The 24,139-nt window shown below is 36.6% G+C and overlaps 1 protein-coding gene across 1 annotated transcript; it reads left to right on the top strand.

Annotated features, from left to right (window-relative positions):
- Window positions 1–4,292: 4,292 nt before the first annotated feature.
- On the top strand, window positions 4,293–5,679 carry LOC149933579 (uncharacterized). Its single transcript, XM_090157343.1, has 3 exons — window positions 4,293–4,888; window positions 5,192–5,321; window positions 5,447–5,679. The coding sequence occupies exons 1-3, from the start codon at window positions 4,607–4,609 to the stop codon at window positions 5,677–5,679; spliced, it is 645 nt and encodes a 214-aa protein (XP_090013469.1). The 5' UTR covers window positions 4,293–4,606.
- The last annotated feature ends 18,460 nt before the right edge of the window (window positions 5,680–24,139 follow it).

The raw sequence follows: 24,139 nt of genomic DNA, 5'->3' as shown, positions 1-24,139 counted from the left end.
ACAGCTGATTTAATTAATAAATTATTTTAACAAAAACAATATAGTCAATTATTTATATATCAAACATCTTAAAATCTTGGGTATTTAAATCCCGTATACTCTTCAGATTCCGCTGGGAACAACTCCCTTATCTTCGATACCACACAACTTGGTATGGGTGTCCTACGATGCCTTCCCATTTTTCCATGCACAACGTATATATAATTTCGATAAGCAACATACCGATATTTTCTATAGAATTCACAAAATGATCAATTTCATGCACAGAAACATGTATCCTGCACCCTTTTAACTTACTCGTGGATATTAAAGTCATTCCTATCATTTGTGTTCTGGACGTACACTCTGTTCAAAAAGTCTTTGCCCGTGGGAGATTTCGAACATTTTCGCCCGTAATTTCTTGTAAAGTTGCATCAAGTCGAAGTGGACATCGGTAATAGATTAATAAAATGTTTAGCTACAAATTGGCCAAAATCATTTTCTGGATAGACTTATAGTTTGGCCTATTTTGGCCTAAAAGAGGGGGTGTCAACTTTTTTATTTTTGATCTCAGGTCATTTTAAACCCCATTTTCGTGTTCTGCGGGGTTGATTTATATTTAGAAAGTGTTAAAATTATTCAAATCGACGCATTGGTTCAAAAGATATTCACCAAAAACGTTTTCACAGAAATTGAGAAATATCTAAACATCTCACCAAGCCATTTAAAATAATAATTGTTGTCGGGTTTGGTCGCCATCTATAGTTCCTAGAAGTAATCGTTTTTGTTTAATTCTAAATATGTAACAAATTGAAGGTTAACATAAATATTATCTGGCGTCGCCCCTGTTCGTTTTTCAAATGAGCACATGAAAATATTTATGTTAACCTTCAATTTGTTACATATTTAGAATTAAACAAAAACGATTACTTCAAGGAACTATAGATGGAGACAAAACCCGTTAACATTTATTATTTTAAATGGCATGGTGAGATGTTTAGATATTTCTCAATTTCTGTGAAAACTTTTTTGGTGAATATCTTTTGAACCAATGCGTCGATTTGAATAATTCTAACACTTTCTAAATATAAATCAATCCCAGAGAACACGAAAATGGGGTTTAAAATCAAAAATAAAAAAGTTGACACCCCCTCTTTTAGGCCAAAATAGGCCAAATTATAAGTCTATATAGAAAATGATTTTGGCCAATTTGTAGCGAAACATTTTATTAATCTATTACCGATGTCCGCTTCGACTTGATGCAACTATACAAGAAATGACGTGCGAAAATGTTCGAAATCTCCCACGGGCAAAGACTTTTTGAACAGAGTGTACATTCTGTAGTGAATTTCTAACACATCAATATCAGTACAATTTTTGATGAATCTCTGATACGTTTGAATGCAGGAATGACCAAAAACCTTTTCTCTTATTTGGCGAACCTCTTGGCAACATAAACTTTCGATAACTGTTGGCATTTCTTTGCAATTGTTACAATGACACCTATTTAATTTTACATTATTATTAAAAGTTATTATTAGAGTTTAGATAAGAGTACTTACCAGTTCGTATTGCCAATTCGTTCATTATTAAGATTTAGGCCTACATCTAATGCTTCGTTTTCACCATGGACTAATTAACAACAGGGACGGTCCGGCTCTATAACATCTCTCCCTTAACAACGCGAAAAATAGCGTTACGGTTTTTTGCAGCGCTGCCAGGCAAATATTTTGTACCCTAGTGATTCAAACGTCTCTAAACGGAAATTGGATTTTCGTAGTATCGCCATCTATCTTTTATTTATTTTTATTCTAAAGACGGTTGTTGGGTCGAGATTTTAAATTCGGTGGTTTATAATCCTTTGTTGTATGATTTGTATTTCATTATTAATTAGTTAATGTGGTAAAATATAAATCCTTATCGCGTTGTTTAGTGTTCTATAAGTATTAGTATCAATTAGAAAGTTAATCGTGAAAAATGAGAACTAAAATATGTGTTTATAAGAAATGCAATAGTGATTCCCGATACTTTGAAAAGGATCACATGCGTGGTGTCTTTTTTTGCCATTTCCGAAAGCAAAAACTAATTTTGATAAGTGTAAAAAGTGGATTGAATGGTTGGGCAGAGACGACTATACTATAGACCGGGTAAATCGTAGTACATATTTATGCTCCAAGCATTTTGTTGGAGGAAATGGTCCCTCTAATAGCTTTCCGGACCCAATTCATAATCAATCTGTAAGTATTATTCTTGACTAAATAATTTTATTGATTCCCTATTTTATAACTAATACGCTTCTCAATTACTAGGAATATGTGTCTATACTTAAAGTTAGAAATAATTCAGATAAAGCTACAAACATCACAATTTATGAACCTGCAGCTGCGCTCCAAAACCAAAATACCAATACATCCAAAGTCGAAAAACAACCACAAGAAGTATGTAGCTCCAACAGCCCTGGAATTAGTCTTTACCTTAACAGAACTTTGAATGACGGAATACAAGCTGTTACACGAGATACACCAATTCTCAGTAATCATTCAAATGAAGTTTATTTGGATTTAACCGTAGATGACGTTTCAACATCGCCAATAATAGTAATCTCAGTCTTTTGTTGATTACATCTAAAGTCATTTGACTTCCATTTATCTAATGAGACTAATTATTAACTTTTCAGAATAAACATCAAAATGATAAAATGTTCAACAAAGATAAACCAATTTGTAGTACACCTCTGAGGCCGTGCAGTAACAAAGACATACCTAAAATTAATTCATCTGGCATTTTAAAAGTATATATGGAAAAAAGGCAATTGATTTTTATTTTAATTTTTAATTTTGAATGTTTATATTGAAGGACCAATCTTTTCAAATGTTGGATAAGACAACCAATAGTGACAAAGCTAATCCAGCCAAAGAAACCAATCTTGAATTAGATTTTCTAAAATATTTGAAGTATGTAACTGTTCATTAATTATGGCACTTAATTTTAAGCAAGAAAATTGTATAGTGTATGAATTTTATTTGCTCACAATAAGTGGGATATAATTAAGTGACACATTTAATTCTATAAGTATTTTTGTGTTTTAGAACTCCCAAGATCTACAATTAGCATTTGATAATGTTAGTTATCCTTTGGGCTGGAGTGTAACCTACTTTCCGGATCATGTGAAGGTCACGAAACTAAGTGACGAAAAAGGTTTTCCAATATATACAATAAAAATTGTAGACGATTTTATGGCACACTATGAAGTTACTGGAAATAAGGTTTTGGCTGAAGATCTCCTGAAAGATTTACCAACAAAAATTAATTGCATTGATCAGTTGAGAAAAGCTATTCTCTTGCTGTCTGTATGGAAAGTTTGCCAAGGTAGTCCGGAATGTAAATTTGTTGACTTGTTTGACAATCGCACAAATAAAACCGGATTTAAAGATAGTTTATCAGGAGCAATTCATAGTGAGAGATGTTGCCTAATTCTAAAAAACACTGGAAGAAAACGATGTTTTTATTGCACCAAGCAAAGGTCAAGTCTTAGAGTGATGATATCAAATAGAAATTCAAAGAATAATACCTCCAAGCGCTTCAACACCTTGAATAAGAGTGAACTTTTGACAGAATTGAAAGAAACAAAACTCACTGCAACAAAACTCAATGCCAAGTTAAAACGTTTGAAAGTTAACCTTGAGAAAAAAATTAGAAAGAATGCTGAAGATCTTGAAGATGGGAATCATGAATTTCTATTGAATATTTTGAAAAAGAACTTGAACGGAAAAAAGCAGAATGAAGCCGATTTTCAAACTATTTTCCTCAAGACCCAACTACAGATGTTGCAGAGTAATACGCACGCAAGGAGATGTCACCCATTAGTGGTACAGTGGTGTTTATTTATGTACCAGAAATCGCCCAGCCTTTATAAGGTATTGGACGAATCTGGTATATTAAAATTACCATCCAAAACTACTTTGATGAGGAATTCGCCAGACATTGGTGGTAAACCAGGATTTCATAACAGAGTTTTTAAAAAAATTCAAGATGATTTAAAGCAGCTCAGAACTGAAACACACCACGAATATTTTTCATTAGTTGTTGATGAAATGAAAATTTTTGATGATGTAGTCTACAGAGTAGAGAGTGGTGAAATGGTGGGTTTCACTAATTTGAATGCTGTCCAAAATAAGATGATGGCTTTACAGTCTGAAACTTATAAAGAGAAGCCTCTTGCTACACACGCTCTGCAATTTATGATTCGCGGCTTAACCTCTTCTTATCAATATGCATTTGCCCACTTTGCAACCAGGTCCCTGACAGCGGAAAGCCTCGACTCTTTGATATTTGAAGCCATATGCAAGCTTGAATTATGTGGTTTGAAAATTTTATGTGTAGTAGGAGATGGGGCAACTACCAACCGCAAATGGTTTGGCATGAATGGTGGGGAGAAGTATTACAAATGTGAAAATCCTTTCACTACAGATGAGAGAGATCTGTATTTCGTATTTGATGTCCCTCATTTGTTGAAGACTGTGAGAAATTGCCTATTGCATAGCACGGAAGGGTGTAGGTATAGGCTTCTGCACATAAATGGAGAAAACCTTACTTGGGACACCATAAAAAGGTGTACTATCAGGATATGGAGAAAAGTGGGGCATTAAGGAAGTTACATAAGTTAACTGCAGACCATATTAATGTAGAAAATAAAATGAAAGTGAAGCTGGCAGCACAAATTCTCAGCCAAAGTGTAGCGAACTGCTTGAAACAAGAATTCCATAATGAAAATCCTGAGACAGTGCGATTTATAGAAACTTTTAATAAATGGTTTGATGTAATGAACGTTGGGCACCTGTTAGAAGGAATTCATTCTAAAAATCCAAACCTTCACCCTTTCCAAAACAAAGATGACTCCAGACTTGCCGTAAATATATTAAATTTGAAACTACCTTTACGATTTTATTTCAAAATATTAAAAAAACTACATTACGGCTAAAACAAATTGGGAGCTTTTAAACAGTAGTTCCTCGACAGCCAAACCACTATACTGTACTGTATATGATAGTGTTTGACTCACCACTGTCCGAAAACTTCCAAAAAAATCTTAACTAAATTATTTTATCCATTTAGTAGCAGTCTTTTTAATATTTTATAAAACCACAACAAAATTTTAACATTCACGAATATTCCTACTGGATGTATTGTTAATTTGATATATTATTTGCAGTGGCTCAAGAACGAATTTCTAGTTAATTTAAATGAATGGGAAAACTATGTTGAAGGGCTGCCAGAATCAAGAGCAATAAAAAATAAAATGTTACTTACAAGAGAAACCCTATCTGGATTGCGACAAACAAGTAATTATCAAGTGATATTGTTGTATTAGAACTCCTTTCTACTCCAATGGAATGGAATTTTTGAAACAACTATATTTGAGATTAAAATAATTTATCTAATTATAATTTTAACAATACTACTTTAGCAAATGCCATTTTGGAAATGATTCCTTTCCTGCTAGAGAAAGGTGCCAAATTCGTACTTACTACTCATTTCAACCAGGACCCTTTAGAGCAATATTTTAGTAAGCAGAGGCAAGCATGTAAAGCTGGATCTCAGCCGAGGCTCTACCAATATTCCAGAACAGCAAAGATGTTACAAAACCTTCAGGAAGGGAGAATTGCAATGAAAAAGGTCAAAGGTGCCAACACTGAATAATATGCACTTTGATTTTAAACAAAATTTGTTTATTAAAACAATTGTCAAAAAAAGTTTTTTTAACATTTGTGTATTGCATATTACAGTAGGCAAAGTATTCTTTTAGGACCTAAGTTCTCAAATGGCTAGCTTGCCTACACTCGACGTACAAAAACCATACTATTATAGGAACAATTTTTTTATCACTTCATATCACAATATTTTATTAGATTTATATCAGGAACTTAGACAATGATGTTGTGCTTCACTAAGATTTCTTTTTCCATTTTCTTCATTAATTTTTCTTTAGTGTTAAATTTTGTTGCAAGCCTCTTTTTTCTACGTTCATCCTTCTTTTCCTTTCTCACTTTTTTTTGTTAAGCCATTTCCCTTAGTATTTATAAAAGTTGAAATTACATGCTTTAAAATTTTTCCCCCTTCCACCAAACTGACATCTGAATCATCTAAGATTTTGTTCCATAATGATTCAATTTTAGAATCATTGATTATGGACTCTGTGGCTTTTTGCACTTTTTCCAAGCACAACGGATCATTAAAATATTTAACAATATGCGAGTCCATTACTTTAAATAGTTCAAAGGCTTCCACTGTGGGATATTTAAGCCCCCCACGACTCTGCTTTTGAACCCACTTTTTGTACTTATCAGGTATAGTTTCAGTGTTTTTTTCTGTCATAGTTTCTCCCACGCTGTTGCTGTTGTTCGTCTTATTTTTTTTCAGCAGTTTATTAACAACAAATCCTGCCACGTAAAATAGAGTACACTCCTCTTCCTGAGTGAGGTAACTTTTTACTGGAACTGGCCGTTTTGCACATACGCCCTTATTAAAAACTTCTTGGATTAACATTTTGATTCCAATTTTCTTTTCTTTTGGACCCAATTCATTATCCTCGTAATCTTTACACAAAATCAGCAATGATGTTAAGTCACTGTGATATAACTTTTTAAATAACATATACATTTTATACTCCTGACATTCAACGAATATTGGCCGGAACATTTCTCTAAGATTGAAGTAAAATAAACTTTCAACATAAATTTCTGAAGCCCAGTATATGCGATTGAGTTGTTCTGGAATGCCACCAATTTCCATTAATTGTTTTAAAGCACTTTTTGCTTCAGATAATGTTATACTGAAAGTGCTGTCGTAGTTATCACAAAATAAAGATTGGCTAGATTTCTTGACTAGGAAATTAAACGCATTTGAAGTGGTTTTTCTTACATTATTATTTGTTTTTGGAGATAAAATCTCTCGGTTGACTGGACTTATAGATCTTAAAAGAAATTGATTTGAAAATCTTCATCGGTTCATTGTGTAAATTGGCGCGTGCTTGCTCGGAAGGGATAATCTTATTGGCTAAGACAAATGCAGATAAATATTGCTAAGCCCACGTGATTCTATTTTATTATCAGAATAAATAATTGCACGTGCGACGAAAAAATGGGCGATATCATCGAGATTCACGCGTTTTGAATTTAAAAACCCTTCCTTTTGACGGTTTTTATTTTGGAGCGAATAATTTCTTTTAGCGTCTATTTGTCAAAGATTCGAACACATCTAAGTTCAAATGTGTCTTAACATTTTGATCTGTTTTCTTTGGAGAAGGAACATTTTGCTATGTTTTCTTTGGAGAAGGAACATTTTCTTCGTCAGATTCTGATATTTCATCTAAAATTGGCCGTAAAAAATATACAACTGTTAGGCCTTGGTACAAACATCGTGCAAACCATTATCTAAGTAATTCTTGTATAATAATTACCGTAATAAATTTGAGTACTACTTCCACAAGGTTCACCGAATATCTGACTAAATGTGTGGTCCGAAAAGCTTGACATATCAACTATTATTTATTACTTACACATACAAAATACGTTTGATTTACGAACGCGACCGCGTGGTTGAAGTCACAGGGAAGGATAGACTTTAAAAATAACACCCCCCGCCCTTTTTATTTTGAATCACCAGCTTATAAGCATTTCCTGTTGTTCTTGCGAGCGCCGCTAGAGGGCATCGATATTGGTTCTTTTTACTTTTTCCCGAGCCGGACCGTCCCTGTTGTTAATTAGTCCATGTTTTCACTATCACTATCATTGTTAGCATTAATTGGTTGATGTTGAGCCAATCTCGGTTCAAACAAATATGGTTGAGCGCCTAAGTTTTGATCCTCCATAGTATCTAGGTTTAAACTAAAGAGATATTTAACTCCTCACAAAATTTATAACGTAATAAATATTACAAACAACGAACTAGGAACGACCGAGGCTTAGCGAGCTCTAGAATCGATTGATTTTTTCCCGGAAGCTTCGAGCGATTACGTGCGAAAAGAGATAAATCATTGGATGTTGGATTAAAGGGTGCTCCTCGCTTTGATTGGTCGGGGACCTTATTTCAGACGACGCGTCGGATGCGCGGCAAATACAGTTGAGAGGCCATCGGAAGTGCCAAGGCCCGATTTTCTCGAAGTTAAAAATTAATTTAAATTTAATTTCAAACCATTTTTTAGGGTGAGTATGATTTTTGTACAAGTTTTAGGTATGCGAATCGATAAAAAAATGGGTTGGTTCGGCTTTGCATTATCCCTTTAAATACATGGACTTATCAGACATCGATGAGATGATTTCATTTACTCGTAAAAGAATCCAGGGATCGTTTAAAGGAATTTCTTATTTGGAACTAGCCATGTGAAAAACACCGAGTTGATATACCTCGGTGTTATCCTTAACGGTAAATTAACAAGGAAACCACATCTTTATTAAATTACCAAGAATTAGTTGTACAGTCAATAAATCCTGGGGCCGTAGTCCAAGAGTTGTATACTGGCTATATACTACGATCATCAGATCCATTTTGTCTTATGCAGCTGTGGTCTGGTGGCCAAGGGTAACTTTACAAACCATGCAGTCTGAATTGCGCACTTTACAAAGGCTAGCTTGTGTTGGCATTACAGGATGATAAAATACGCGAAAAAGTAGATTAGTCCATAATTAAAAGGGATAATATAGCTAAATCCTAAACAAATTTGAAGAAATTAAAAAACTTACTACTAACTCGTACCCAATAGGTCTTCGAGCAAAAAAACGCGAAACTCGGATCAAATAGATCTTCGAGTAATAAACTAAATTAAAATTAAATAAAATAGCCAGAAATTCCAACGGTAGACCGGTTTCGTTCTATTTGGAACTCATCAGTACCGTGCGGGAAATCTGGCTGGCGACTGTCAAATCTAAAGGAGAAACTAAGAGTAATAAACTAAATTAAAATTAAATAAAATAGCCAGAAATTCCAACGGTAGACCGGTTTCGTTCTATTTGGAACTCATCAGTACCGTGCGGGAAATCTGGCTGGCGACTGTCAAATCTAAAGGAGAAACTAGCCTTAGTTTCTCCTTTAGATTTGGAATTTCTGGCTATTTTATTTAATTTTAATTTAGTTTATTACTCGAAGATCTATTTGATCCGAGTTTCGCGTTTTTTTGCTCGAAGACCTATTGGGTACGAGTTAGTAGTAAGTTTTTTAATTTCTTCAAATTTGTTTAGGATTTAGCTATATTATCCCTTTTAATTATGGACTAATCTACTTTTTCGCGTATTTTATCATCCTTCTCACAGTCCATAGGTGGTTTCTTCTAACTTAACTTATCGTATATTCTATTCTCCACCACACTCCCCCCTTTTCGGCTTTCCGTTGCTATATGCAACGCGTTTTGAAATTTTAAATGTTTAGGCTTAGTTTCTCCTTTAGATTTGACAGTCGCCAGCCAGATTTCCCGCACGGTACTGATGAGTTCCAAATAGAACGAAACCGGTCTACCGTTGGAATTTCTGGCTATTTTATTTAATTTTAATTTAGTTTATTACTCGAAGATCTATTTGATCCGAGTTTCGCGTTTTTTTGCTCGAAGACCTATTGGGTACGAGTTAGTAGTAAGTTTTTTAATTTCTTCAAATTTGTTTAGGATTTAGCTATATTATCCCTTTTAATTATGGACTAATCTACTTTTTCGCGTATTTTATCATCCTTCTCACAGTCCATAGGTGGTTTCTTCTAACTTGGCATTACAGGAGCTATGAGAACAGCCGCAATTCCGTCTCTAGAGGTTCTCCTCAATATGTTTTTTCTTCATCTTTTGATAGAGGAAACTGCTGTTTTTGGTGCCTATAGACTTAACCAAAATGGGGGGTGGAAGGCTAATAATTGGGTCAATAGTAACACTAAGCTCTACGGTGATATCTCTAGTCAGCTACTGGTACTGAAGATGGGTTCTGACAATTCGGCTGCTAAATTACACTGTTGTAAGTCTTTTGAGGTTGACTTCTCAAGCCGCACAGATTGGTACTGCCTAAATAACGATACCGTTTTCTAAGCAGAAGTCTCTGCTATTTGTATGAAAAAGAAGCATCACGGGAAGGTTATCCAAATCTAGTTGGATAGCCAGGCTGATTTTTATGCTCTTAACCAGTATGGTATTACTTCTTAACTGGTTTAGCAGTTTAGATCTCCTTTTTGTCCTTTGGGTGCACAATTTAGTTCAAGGGAGGGTGCAAAAGCTGGATTTAGTTGGTCAGAAACTTCTTTACCCATCCCCCGTGGCGTGGTTTGCAGCCAGATCTCAATATGTCGTATCTTCAACTCAAGGCAAGCCAAAGAGTTTATCCCAGGCCCTTCTAGACAAAAGAGTAACTATCACTCTCTTAGACGAAGATGAGATTGGTAACTGGCCTACTTACATGACATTTCCAACTTAACAGACACTTATTGGAGAATGTGATGACTGAATTGAAAAGGCTTGTCTAGCGTAAGAGGACACTGTCTCTCGCATTCTTTGGAGCTGTGATTACTATGCGACTCAAAGGTTTGAGCCTCTAGGTATGCACCGGTTGGAGACGCATGACTTCAACATCATTGTAAATATGATTCTTAGCTTTGTGGCGGATTTATAATTTCCTACGAATGTCACAGTTTGGGGGTTGCACAATGGACCTAGGGTCAAAGTGCGCGGATTGTGACTGATTTTCATAATAATCAGGGAGTGTGACAAACTGAAGACCACCTTCGTCTGTCATCAGGGTCTTTTTCAATTCACAAAGATGCCTTTCGGATGGAAAAGCGCACCAAGCAAGTTCATGCGTCTGGTGGATAGCGTTTTAGCTTCTTACAAATGGAAATTTGTTTTGAGATTTTATGACGTGTTCGTTGTATATTCCGAATCGTTTGAAGATCATTTGATTAACATTCGAAAGGTTCCAGAGCAGCGGTTCCCAAAACGTGTTCCGCGGAACCCTTAAGTTCCACGAAAGGGTCACAGGGGTTCCGAGAATTTGCAGCGCAGCCATCTTGGTTTATGGCCAGAGTCTTTTAAGATAAGTAACTAAAATGAGTTATTGGTTCCGCCAGAAAAAGGTGGATAATTTAGGGTTCCATAGAAGAAATTGGGAACCCCTGTTCTAGAGCGTATAGCCGAAGCGGGATTAACAGTGCAGCTCTGCGCTGACGTGGGTTGGCTTCTGGGCTTTAAGGTCCCACCGGGGTACTGCAAGCCAAATCCGGATAAATTTAGGGTGATAGAGGAATTCCCTCAGCCCAAGAATTTAACGGAGCTGCAGCCATTCCTCGGAATGATCGGGAATTATCAGCTGTTCATCCCGAATATGGCGGGAATTGCCAGGTCATTGTAAGATTTGCTGAAAAACGATGCCAAATGGCATTGGGCGGATACCCATACCAATACTATGTGGAAACTAAGTAGGCAGGTTAAAAACACGGCGGGGTTGGCGCTCCCGGATTTAATAAGGAATTTTATCATTTAATGCGATGCGAGTGTAAGGCGCTTAAGCGCTGTGTAAGAGCAGAAAGGCGGGAAAGGGATGACACCTATAGCCTTTGTAAGTGGGGACTCGCACCGGCACAGCGCATTTCCCCTATACGAAATTGAAGTGTCTTGCAGTGGTATACGCCCTCAAGAAATTGCGAATGTACTTCGAGGGTACTGACTTTGTGAACGAAAGAGTTGAAGTGGTTACGACACCTTAAAGAGCTAGTGGACAAACTTATTCACTGGGCCTTGGAGCTACAGCCGTATAATTTTGCGGTGCGATACCACCCATGGAAATTGAATGTTGTAGCGCATGCTTTAACCAGAGCCCCTCTCGATTTCGGGAATGGTCTGAAGGAAGCGGTGGTGACGTTGGCGGTTTCAAAGGAATTTTTTTTGAATCCGCGGAGGGAGACAACTCTTCCAAGAGTGGGAGCTAGGGTAAGGGAGGATTTTCGTTGATTAAGAGCGGGTTAGAAGCTCTGGAAGTCCGAATTCGGCATTGGAAACCAGGATAGTACTAGATCAAAAGGGACGGTAGTCCCTATGCAAGGTCCGGGTATAGAGTAGAGCACCTACCCGAGCACTTGCTATATTATCTCGAGTCAGAATGAAGCCGATTTTACCCCCTTGCAACTCAAAAACTATAGGCCGTATCAAAACAAGTGATGTATCGTTTGAAAGGTTACAAAAACACGACAAACATATACGAATTTCATCGAACCGGGTTGAGGCGACGTTTCGTAGTAATGGGCCAAAGTAAGGCTTAATTTTTCTTCTTCTTCTCGCAGACCGCTCTACAGCAAAAACTACTGAACCGATTTAAATGCAATTTGGTATACAGTTTCAAATTAAGCTCCCATTGTGTCCTTCCAAAGGAGAAGTTCATATCTGGTATAGTGTTTGAGCTACGGCGACAAATGTACAGTTTAGCGAGTCGGTAATGAAACCATGGAGTAATAAACACATAAGAAGTACTAAACCGGAGCGACCAGCGATTTTAAAAAAATAATGCAAAAGGATTGAGGGTTGATTCTAGGTGAAAACGTGGCGCTGTGTTCGAAAAAATAGTCTTAAAAGTTAAAATGCCCGCTATAACGGATATACTTGAAAATTAAGTATGCAACATATTTATAGGTGGATTGTAGGAAAAAAGGGAAGCTGAGTTCGACAACAATAGTCTTGCGAGTGTCAGGGTGGTGGTTGTCCGCCATAGGGTTTTTCGATAAATAAGTCCAATTTATGACGTTTATGGGAATATAATTACAGAAATAGATTAAACATTCGAATGCTACTGATTAATAGGTTGTTTCTAAGTGAAAGAGGTGCAGTGAGTTCGAAGTGTCGCGCCAGTGTCAGGGTGGGCAGTGTGCCGTCAGAGGGCAGTAAACCATGCCAATGCTTAATAAACACAGTACAAAACGTGTAAAGTTTAATAACAATCGTACAAAGCCTATTTATTAACATTGAAAAATTAATTAAAGAGCATAATGACGTCACGTTTTCAAAAAATTAAAGTAAACAATATCTAAACGTACATAATGTTGGCGAAAGAGCTAGGGAGTTCTCAATATTCCTAATACGTAAAAGTTCACTTCCCAATTTTGTTTATAAACATTATTTCCGCTTTGTTACGATTAAAGGTATTATACTAACTTCACTTCTATTGTTTTAAACAAAAAGGCGTAAAATCCACCCAAAAACCATTCGGTTATAAATTTCAAGGTCCTTTAAACAAAAACGTCACGTCCTATATTACTCTAGGCCATAAAAGTAGTGAAATCCAATAACGGGCAAGATCGGTAATTATACTCCCCTAAACGTCATAAACTGGACTTATTTATCGACAAGTGATGTGCTCTGAAGTAATATGCTAGACCTTGCGCGTCCAAAGTGTTTTACTGAGTTAAAATCCTTTGTACAACCATAAAACATTTCAAAGAGAATGGCTAATATTAGAATCAGTGTATCAAATAAATTGTTTAGATCAAAATATATTATCTTCTTTGTTTAAATTTACTCTTTTACCTTAAAACCACAATTAAATAAAGCAGGCACGTTGTTGACTGCAGTAATTACGTCACTGCAGTCAACAACTTGTCTCCTTTCAGTAATTTGCCAGTTTCAGTAGTCGCACTGCCACCTATCGATAATGTAGAGAAATGTTCGAGTACCACTAGTATGGAGAGCAATTCCGCTATGTCCGTCATTCTATTCGAGATATGATATTAGATTTTCTATAAAGCAACTAAAATTTCAAAATATTTACATGAAACGTTTCAGCGAAAAAAATAACTATATTTCTGAGCGTGCAAAATTGTTGGAAGAAACATGAAATGAAGTGACAAAAGGTCTGAATGCCTACCCCGAAAGGAATTTGGATGGTAGATTTAACGCTAGGCAGGGCATCACATTCATTTCCATTTTCCGGACCGATTCCCTACGAAAGGTTATGACCTTGGCGATGCTACCGAGTCTTGATCTTTATGGCGACGATTTGGCTGCTTTGCATCTGTTATAACAATTCTAGATAATTGTAAATTGGGGGGGAGTAGGTTAAATATCAACCTTCTTGGTCCCTGTCCGAGATGAAGAACGATAAAAAAAACCCGGTCAAGTGTCCTCCCGACTTGGAGCCACCGGGATGATTTCGACAAAAGAAAGGATTAAACGAAAGTTTTTAAACCAATATTTTTCGTACGAACCCACTTTTCGCGGACGACAACCCGTCGCTTTCTGGATACGGGAATTTTCAGCGCGGAAAGCCCGAATCACTGGCACTATCCGTAAATTATATGGGAAGGTTATGTCTCGGGTTATGTGTAGACTAATAAGCAGTAGACTATACTACCCACTTAAGCGTTGCGCACTTTTTTGCGAATGGGAACCAAATTATACGATTACAATAGAAATATAAGAACATTTTATTTTAGATTCGGTTTTCAATTGTAATTAAACACAAACATTTGTTTAACAAATTTTTATGTTTTTAAATTAAATTCCTTCCATTTAATTATAAGCTAAAAATAATATAATTTTCCACAACTTACTTAATATAGTTTCAATTTATATGTCCGATTAATTTCCAACCTAAACTAACGACGTAAGTTCCCACCAACAAAGTTTCTAATTCCTTTTAGCCGTTTTTTATGGTTCTTCCGTTGGAAATGGTGTTTTTGTATTTTATATGTTATAATCGAAGTTATTATTTAGTGACGCTAAAGTCAATCCAAATTTAGTAAGAAATTTAGTAATGGGGTATTAGTGATACTTATTAGGGAAATTGCACCTTAAATTTTCGTTGGAATTTAGTATTTGTGTGAATTAGGAAAACGAAGTTATTACGTATTGAAATAACCAATTAAAAATTACGAAGGAAATTGTCATTGACAATTTTGATAGAAACTAGTAATGACCGAATTTGCAGTAACGAAGTTGCACTTATTTCTTCGTATGTATTATTTTTCTGTTACGCTAACTGATATATATAGTCAATGACATTAAACGTTTCTTGAAATCACCTAGATCTGTTTTAAAAAGCCCTTGAACTGCCTGTAACTGAGTAAAACCTTCCTAAAATAAAAAAAAAACACCTTTGTTAGTCAGTCAGCCATTAGACTGTGTGATTTTTGAAATGGGAAACAATTATGACAAAAAAATTCAGCTTATAATTGTTTCATTTTTTAACAAATGAGCACTTTCTAATGACATATTAAGTTCCACCACTCCCTGGTTCCACAGTGGAACATTTACACAAAATGATCCATTGTAGAACATTAGCGGAGTTCATTACCTCCTCGTTTGGCATATGTCGGTAACTAATTTCGGTTTCGTTTCATTGCTAAAATGTGAGAAACAAATTAGGCGAAAATGACACGCTTTAAGTAAATTACATTTCATTTTATATTAAGGTATATTTATTTTTATACATATTTATATATTTTTTATATTTATTTTTATTCATATTTATGTATTTTTTCATTTTTTTTGTGTTTATTTATTTAGTTTTTATTTATATTAAAGGCCTAGTTTCAGGAAAGTGCCACTGTCGAAAAAGGGTTCAAACATATTTTTTGCTTCCCCCATGTAGCCCCTCCATTGATAGTGACGGTCACCTGCTAATTCGGATTTCACGCTTCTCAAGTACATTTTAAGCGTTGACAACTTTGACAATGGCATATTTAATCCTTCGACATGGTGGGTGCAGGAAAACGAGCAGGCCGTCTTTGTTAATTGAGGGGTTACTATACTAGGGGGAAGCAAAAAAGACGCCTTAGCCCTTTTTCGAGAAAGGGGGCGTGATCCTAGGCCTTTTACGTGTTCATTTTTATTTATATTTATGTAATTTCTTATATTTATTTATTTATTTTTCATTCGTATTTATGTATTTATTTTATATTCATATTAATATTTTTTAATATATTTTAATTTTCGTTTGAAAATTGTTTATAGGTAACAAACAAGGGCGTAAATTAAAAAAAAACATTTTCATGTTAAACGTTGCGATTAATAAAAACATAAACATCTAAAGCAAATTATTGTTTTTAATTGCAAGTGAAAACAATATAAAATAAAATGTTATTTCATTTCTATTATAATCGTATAATTTGGTTGACATTCGCAAAAAACCGCAACGCTGAAGTGGACTATATAGTTTACTGTCTACTAGTCTACACATAACCGTCCGTAATACCCCCAACTTTGCTACCACAAAACATAAATGGTACTCGCAGGCAGCCAGCGGACCCCACAATGGCCCACTTGCTGAGATTTTCGGTGATATTTGACGACTTCTTCATTGTCAATTCTTTGTAAAGAGCTCCCCTTTCTATTAAAGACAAACCTGACCTGGGCAACCTGCTAAATTAAATATATTAAAATAAATCAAATGTTTTCTGTCGGTTTACGTTTGGGTATTTTATTTGTTAGCACTAAATTTTGAACTTTAAACAAATTAGGAGGTATAATTTCTTCAGACTTTCTTGTCAGACATCCGGGGTGACTAGGTTCAATAATCCGAAGTATTAAAAATAAATATTACAAAGGTAAAAAGTATCGTACGTACGGTGGCTTGCTTCATTGTCTGAGACTATTGCAATATCAATCAATATTTATATTGCATTATATCACTTGGTAAATTGCTATAACGTTTCAACGAAATTTCTATAGTATTTCAAAGATATCATCATAAGTAGCGTAATACGCATAAGTATGACTTTGGTTAATGAAAGATGATGATAGAGCGGTTGTGAAAACGGAGGATTCGGAAGCGGAAACTCGTCACTCCCTAAATACTTTTTTTTTTTAAAAGTTAGAGACATGCTACTGTGAGGGTAAAAAGGGGTGACGCCGCGATAAGTAGACAATAGTCGATTAAGTAATTGAAAGCGCAACCCGCACTGTAAAAAATGGTTCACACGACGGAATTACAGTCAACTCAGAATTTAGATCTCATGGTTCTCACGGGCATTGGTGATAACTTTGACAGCCAGCGCAGTGGCGTAGCCAGAAATTCGTCAAGGGGGGTCTAAGTATGTGAATGTTAAGAGGAGGATCGAGAAGGGGTGGAAATTTAGTAAATTCAAAGGTAGGCCCAAGGGGGGAAGGGGTCCGGACCTGGAAACCCCCCCTTGTCTACGCCACTGAGCCAGAAGGTACAGTATCGGATTTAATCTTTCGGCATGACGAGGTCTAGTGATCGCACTGACCCTGACCATTGCTATCAATAGACAAAATCAGAGCAGGTCAGATAAAACCTAGAAGAGATGGCTTTATATTTAAATATCAAAAATAGTATTTAAGTACGGCCATCTGCGAGCTATATTTAAAAAGTGCATTGTGTCGAGATTTTGTATGATTGACTGTTTTCGGAAAATCGACATATGCTTCATTACAGAGAATAGGCCTGAATAGTAGATAAAATTAAATTTATTCGTTGTTCCCGAAATATAATTTATGTATTAAATGTCACTTGTATATATTCTATATTCGTTGATTTCGAGTTGGTACCATCAAATGTGAAAATTGATCCGCGTATACTTCATTTAATTTCTTGGTATTTTTTTATTTAAAAAAGCCACTCGTATACGAATAAAAGAGAAATAATAGAATTTTCCAAAAGTCTGCTCGCCGCTTTGTAAAAGGTCCGGCGTAAACAAACTTCGGCGTCCCTCAGTGGGATCAAGACCCACGTCGAGCTAGCGTTCAAATGCGGTAAAAATATTATCTCTCTCGGCGCCATCTTGCACATCGCGCCGTCATCTCTCTCATCTGAACCCACCGCCACGCCGCTAGAGGGAGTATTTCTTAAAAATGAGAAGACTAGAAGGCAGATCGGCCGATCTCTCTCAACGCGCCGTGAACCATAACTGACTGAGAGGTATATTACGCGCTCGCCTAGAGCTTGCTCAGTTTAAGAGAGTGAAAATCTGATCGCTTACCGTGAGCATTAGCTCAATTGATCAAGCATAGAAAAAAAAATGAGCGTTCATTTAGGAAAGCTTCTCAAATTTTTTGCCCACCTCTGGTACGGACAGTTTCAGTAATTTTATCGAGTGTTTTTATTTTGCGAGAATGAAAGAAAACTTTAAGTCGGGAGGTTTGAAATGGTCCCGTGATTAGGTAATGCTGCCATCTACATCGTTTTTAGGAACTAATTATTGATAGTTATGCTTGCCTTTCGTCCGCTATGTTGTAAATTTTATGATTTGTTCACTCTTTATACATTCTGAAGAAAACGTTTTATCTGACCTTTTTCTTTAATTAACTTGGTAAATTATCTAACTGATATTGTATCATTAGAATCGTTCCAGCTTAGCTAAGAATTGGTTGTACAAAGGATTTTAACTCAGTAAAACACTTAGGACGCGCAAGGTCTAGCATATTGCTTAAGAGCACATCACTTGTCAATAAATAAGTCCAGTTTATGACGTTTATGGGAATATAATTACAGATCTTGCCCGTTATTAGATTTCACTACTTTTATGGCCTAGAGTAATATAGGACGTGACGTTTTTGTTTAAAAGACCTTGCAATTTTTAACCTAATGGTTTTTGGGTGGATCAGTATATAATGGAAAAAGGTGGCCATCACTCCTTGGGATGAGGAGGATAAAGACTTTCTTGAAAATGCTTGGAAAGTGGTGGGACCTAAGATACTCAGAGTACCATTCATTAAGTATTTTTATGACGTTGCGCTTGCCGGCCACCAGGGGTTTAAAAATTTAAACGTTTAAAAATCCGAGTCACATGGTCGGGGATAAGGTGGGACGTAATCAAGTATGTGAGGGGTTGCGATGTGTGCCGGAAACTTAAGCAATCCCAGAAATTAACTCCCAGGTTACTTTCTAGCGTCCTTAGTGAAAGGCCATTTGAATTGGAAACCGCCCATTTAATGGGTTACTACACTCAAAGCGCCAAGGGAAATCAGTACCTACTCGTACGTCATTGTAGATGATGTTAAAAAGCAGGTAGAACTCTACCCGCTTAGGAAAATGAGGTACGGATAAAATATGACAGAAAATGTGTGAAGTTTTCTGTCGATATGGATTCCCACGTCAGGTGGTAACTGATATTGCATCGGTATTTTACTATTTTCTAGTTAAAAGTTTAAAAGGGCCGGTTCTGATTACGGCATACGCCCTAAGACGACGGCCCCTTATCATGCACGCTCAGGCAAATCTGACTGGGCGAATGAATCGAACTATTAAGCCAATCATAATTTCTTATGTCCAACAACATAAGGATTGGGACTCCTCCCGTCTCCCAGAATTAGCCTTTGCTTGGCGTTCAGGCGAGAGCAAATCGACAGGGTATTCGCCCGCCACTTTGAACTTAGGCCAGAGCTTCGCGTAACCCTGGATTGGGAGTTGATACCAAGAAATACTTCCGATAATTGAAGCAAGTCCACCGATAAACTGAAATTTAGGCTGCATGATGCAATCGATCATGCACGCTTGAATTAACAGGATTCGAAGCTCACGGAAAAACTACACTACGACAAGCGCCATCGAGCTAATTTCCACAAACCTGGAAACCTTGTTTTGCACAAATTTCATCTTCTTTCCGACGCGAATTGTGGTATCATTGCTTTGTTGGGAGATAAATTTTAGGGGCCGTTTGCAGTACAGGAAAGTACCTCTTCTATGGCATATCGGCTGGGGGACCCAAACTCTAGTGATTTCATCGGAGTAACGCACGTGTCCCAGCTAAAGACTTTCACCCCACCGTGGCAAGGAGATGACACTCCGTGTGACGAAACCGGTAGGGGGCGGAAACGCTAAGAAGGGTTGAGAGTAATGAAGAACACCCCTAAGCGTTCAAAGGCAAAAGCCTAGTAACTCTTTTTGGGTGGAGGTCTAACTTCTTGCTTAGAATTTTAGATACCTTGAATTGTACGTAATTTTGGCTATGATTGTTGCGCATTTTTTAAGTAACCAGGATCGGAGAGATCGATCTCGACGGTCAAGGAGCGGAGAAACCGCTCCCTACGGAAGTGGTGCAGGCCAACAACAGTCTGGTAGGCAATGGCAGGAGTAAATGGCTCAGGAACGTCAGGAAACGTTGTCCCAGTGACGAAAAAAGAAAGTGGGCAGAAGGCCCAGGGCTTGAGACACGGGCAGTGTTTCCGTGGGAGTGTTCTTCGGTAGCTGTCCCTAAGGTGCAGGGGTTCCCGTTGCCCGGTCATTCATGCCGATTCCGGTCACTGAGCTTGGTGCCGCTCCCGCCCCAGTCTTACCCCCACGAGTGTCACGATCCGTCGTCACGATCGATCTGCGCACCCTGTTGTAGGGGGATAACGACGTATCTCCCCTTGATAGCGGCGAATTGCACTTTAACGGAACTATGGATCACCTTGACCTCATACCCGATGCCTTATTTTAGGGTGGGGATTTACACATTTGCCAGGTCGTTTTTGAGAAAGTCGCCCAAACGTTATTTCAAAGTAGCCCAATTTGTCGGCCAAAATAAATTCAGTCTTTCTTCAGTAGCCCAATTTGTCGCCCAAAGTAAAACATTAATAACCAAATGGTAGTGTGGTAAAACTCACTTAAACTACATTTTTAAATCAGACCAATCATTTTATTTAAAAATTTAGAAGTTACATTATACTAATTGGTTATACATTGTTTGGTTGAATGCGTATAAAGGTTCAGTTGGAGGCACAAATTCCGAACATTTTATGTTTATTCGCGCTAGTCCGAATTTATCATATAATATACTAGACAATAAATCGAGATTCATTCGGTTTCTAAGATCAGTTTACGTCCAGTTCACTTGGGAGAAAACTCGTTCTACTTGTGCGTTAGAAATTGGTAAACTTAAAAGCTTAATTGCAACTTCAGCTAATTCCCTCATTATGTGCTCTCCCGAGGCATCTTGAAAACGGTATACGTCTATCCAAAATTCATTTGCATTTGTTTTATTTTCCCAGACTAGAGAATTGAGCGATCGAAGTTGCCTTTCCAACTCCCATTTCGTGCAGTTAAAAAAATCTAATGGCAAATCGTTCAACACTCGGGGGCCATTTATTAGTTCATATTCGGGATAAATTCTATCTAACTTCCTAAGCACATTTAAATGGCTTGGTAGCTGTAATTGGCAATTTAAACATTACACATTTACACTTTTGACTTTGTCACTTTCTTATCTTTGTTTAAAAAAAAACAGAAAACAAACATGTAATCGACCAATTTTGAAAATAGCACGGGCGAGCCTAAAAAATAGATCTACTGAAAGGAGCCCAAAAATCGCCGCATTTTTTTGTCTCCAATCAGTTTGAAAGTAGCCCAAATTGGGCGACTTTTCGCCCAACTGGTAACCCTGTGTGTAAAGCCTTTAATTCAGTGAGTTATCTCGTTATTTTGGGCCAACGCTGCCGGGGAGGAAAGAAGTGAATAATCCTCCCTCGCGTTGTCCACCTTAGGAATTCTCCGAAAGTGGCGATCTCTGACTCGACCGGGGTAAAATTACCGTTGACGCTATCAATTGCACCACAGTGAGTCCGCAATGATTTCTTGGCGGGCTTTCTCCTCTAGCCAATTGGGTAGGAGACTGGTAGCGTCATCCAAGGAGCCCACTTTATAAGGGACGTCAGGACACTAGGCTTTCTCTTTAGTTTCGGAGCTCATAACCAACTATGCACCAGCGTTCCAAATTCCCAGCCCTTTAACAAACCTGGACATCAATGACAAACTCTCTCGAACTGAACGCAAATAAATAAATAGCCTTATAAACGAATTATCGAGCTTTTCGCGACATCTCCATGGGACATAGGATGAGTTCCCCTAATCAAGCATCACATCGAAACCGGAGATCATCCCGTGATCCATCAACATCCGTATCGACACTCTGAATACGAAAGACGCATCATGCAAGAGTAAATCGCAGAGATGTTAGATCAAGGAATCATCATAGAGTCGGAATGTTCATGGTCTCAATGTATTGATTGTTCTAAGCCATTATTAAATTCTTAAGACATGATCCAGTGTACCCTCTGCCAGGAACTCTACCATCCGATATGTAGTGGCATAAAAAAATGATGAATCTTTCAAAAGAATGGGTTCGAGAAAGGCTACTTGGAAATGTGACTCGTGTAAAGAAAAAGTAGTTATGAGTTCTCGCAACTTATGAAATATATTAAAGATATGAATGCAAAACTCGATAAATTAAATAAAATTAGAAAAAAAAGTGGAAAAAAATAGCTGTCACAAAAAAAAGTTAGTAAAAACGAAGATCTAAACGTAATTATAAATGATATAGCAAATGCCATTGGTGCCTTGGGCATTAGCCTAGCTGATTATTATTATTATTATTATTAATCTATGATTTAAATGAAATTGTGACTGTATATAGACTCCCAAGAGTTATTTTTATTACCAGAAGGTTCTTGAAATTAAGAGATGTTTGGTTAAGTCCTTCAAGAACCTAACGGCAAAAGAAGTAAATAAATCCCTAAAAAATCTTAAATATTTCTAAATGACCATTTAACCCCTATGAACAAAAAATCCTTTATGAAGCTAAACAATCTGCTTAATATTTTAATTATTAATGTTTGGGTACATAACGGCAAAATTTTTATGAGAAAAGAGGATTATGCAAGACAATCATGAATTTCTTACACTTAATTATATTATTTTCTGTTGTTCCTTAAGAGAATTTCGAAAAAACAAATTATGTAATTTTTCAGTTATACATTTAAATATATGTAGCCTGTATTAGCATTTTGATGAACTAAATATTCTATTTAATGACCCTTTATTGACTGATGTAGATATAATTGTATTGACAGAAACGGTTAACATGGTAAATATTAACCAATTTATTCTAACAGATTACTATGTTTTATGCTCGGAGACCAACGCAAACCGTAATGATGGTATTGTTATCTTTAAAAAAATAAGTTAGAATTTACAATATTTCAAGTAGAGGCATCATCACTATGTTTCAATATATGTCTACCGAATAAACAAGTATATAGGCTTATTAGTATTTACCGTTCTCCAAGTAATAATGTTTCTAATTTTGAAAAAGACGTTTATGAAAAATTCCCTGCCTTAACTAAAAACATAAACACTATTTGGATTGGAGATTTCAATATAATTATTAATTCACATGACTCAATTGTCCTTGATAATTTATCAGCTCTGTATAGCGCTTTTTTTTAACTTGTATTAATAGTCCAACTAGAGTTACCGAGTCTACTAGTTCATGCATAGATCATATTTTTTTAAGAAAAAAGATAATATGAAAATCCAGGCTACAATATATGAAACAAACTTAACTGATCACTATGCAAAATCCTTCGATGAACGCTCGTGAAATATTTTACTACAACTATGATGTATTATCTTTTTACATAAAATAGGAAGATTGGTCCCTGGTTTTACAAGAAAACGATACAACGTATAATTTTATAAATATACAGGGTGTCTTTATTTGATCGGCCCAGGCACGGTTTTAGAATTTGTAGTTTTTGTACGCTAGGTGGTAGACGATACATATCAATGAGTAAGTTGTAGAGCATATACTCGAAAACCTTTAATGGAGTTGGTATGGTCAAAATCGTACATTTTGTCACTGAAGTAATAAGTCATGAAAAATAATAAGTTGGTACTACCCGACTGTTTTAACCATCATGTTATTGTAATGATTGTCTGTGAAAATGAACACGTTTTGAGCCAAATCATTACAAATTAAGTGTTAGAACAAGTGCAATTATTATAATAAGGAATTACAGAAAGTTTGTTACAAATACGGTTCAATAATGCCACCGTCCACTGCTATACAAATCCGTACGCGATGAAGCATATTCTGAAACGAACCACGGACCATATCTGGAGTAATGAGTTGGAACGCTGCAATGATTCTCTGGCGCAAGTCGTCTTCGCTAGTGACTGGCGTCTTGTATACTTCCTTCTTGACGAATCCCTACAGGTAAAAGTCCAGCGGTGTCAAACCTGGGGACCTAGGAGGCCATCGCACTGGACCATTCTTCCCAATCCAACGCTCATGCAACTCCGTGTTGAGGTATTGCATGACATGTCGTTCCTGGTGAGGAGGTGCACCGTCATGCAAGAACCAAAGGCGTGGCAGATTGACTAAAGGGACATCTTCCAATGCATCTGCTACTTCATTTCGTAGAAACGAC

This window comes from Leiobunum rupestre, chromosome 8, assembly GCF_980474605.1.
Source record: "Leiobunum rupestre chromosome 8, qqLeiRupe1.1.hap1, whole genome shotgun sequence".
Lineage (NCBI taxonomy): Eukaryota > Metazoa > Arthropoda > Arachnida > Opiliones > Sclerosomatidae > Leiobunum > Leiobunum rupestre.
This window is presented reverse-complemented; position numbering and strand designations above follow the sequence as displayed.

What these genes read in the sequence shown, in the direction of transcription:
- LOC149933579 (XM_090157343.1), top strand. Translation starts at nt 4,607, where the DNA reads ATGGAGAAAAGTGGGGCATTAAGGAAGTTACATAAGTTAACTGCAGAC. An exon ending in AAGATGACTCCAGACTTGCC is followed by an intron (nt 4,889 to 5,191) that starts GTAAATATATTA and finishes TATTATTTGCAG; the next exon opens with TGGCTCAAGAACGAATTTCT. An exon ending in ATCTGGATTGCGACAAACAA is followed by an intron (nt 5,322 to 5,446) that starts GTAATTATCAAG and finishes ATACTACTTTAG; the next exon opens with CAAATGCCATTTTGGAAATG.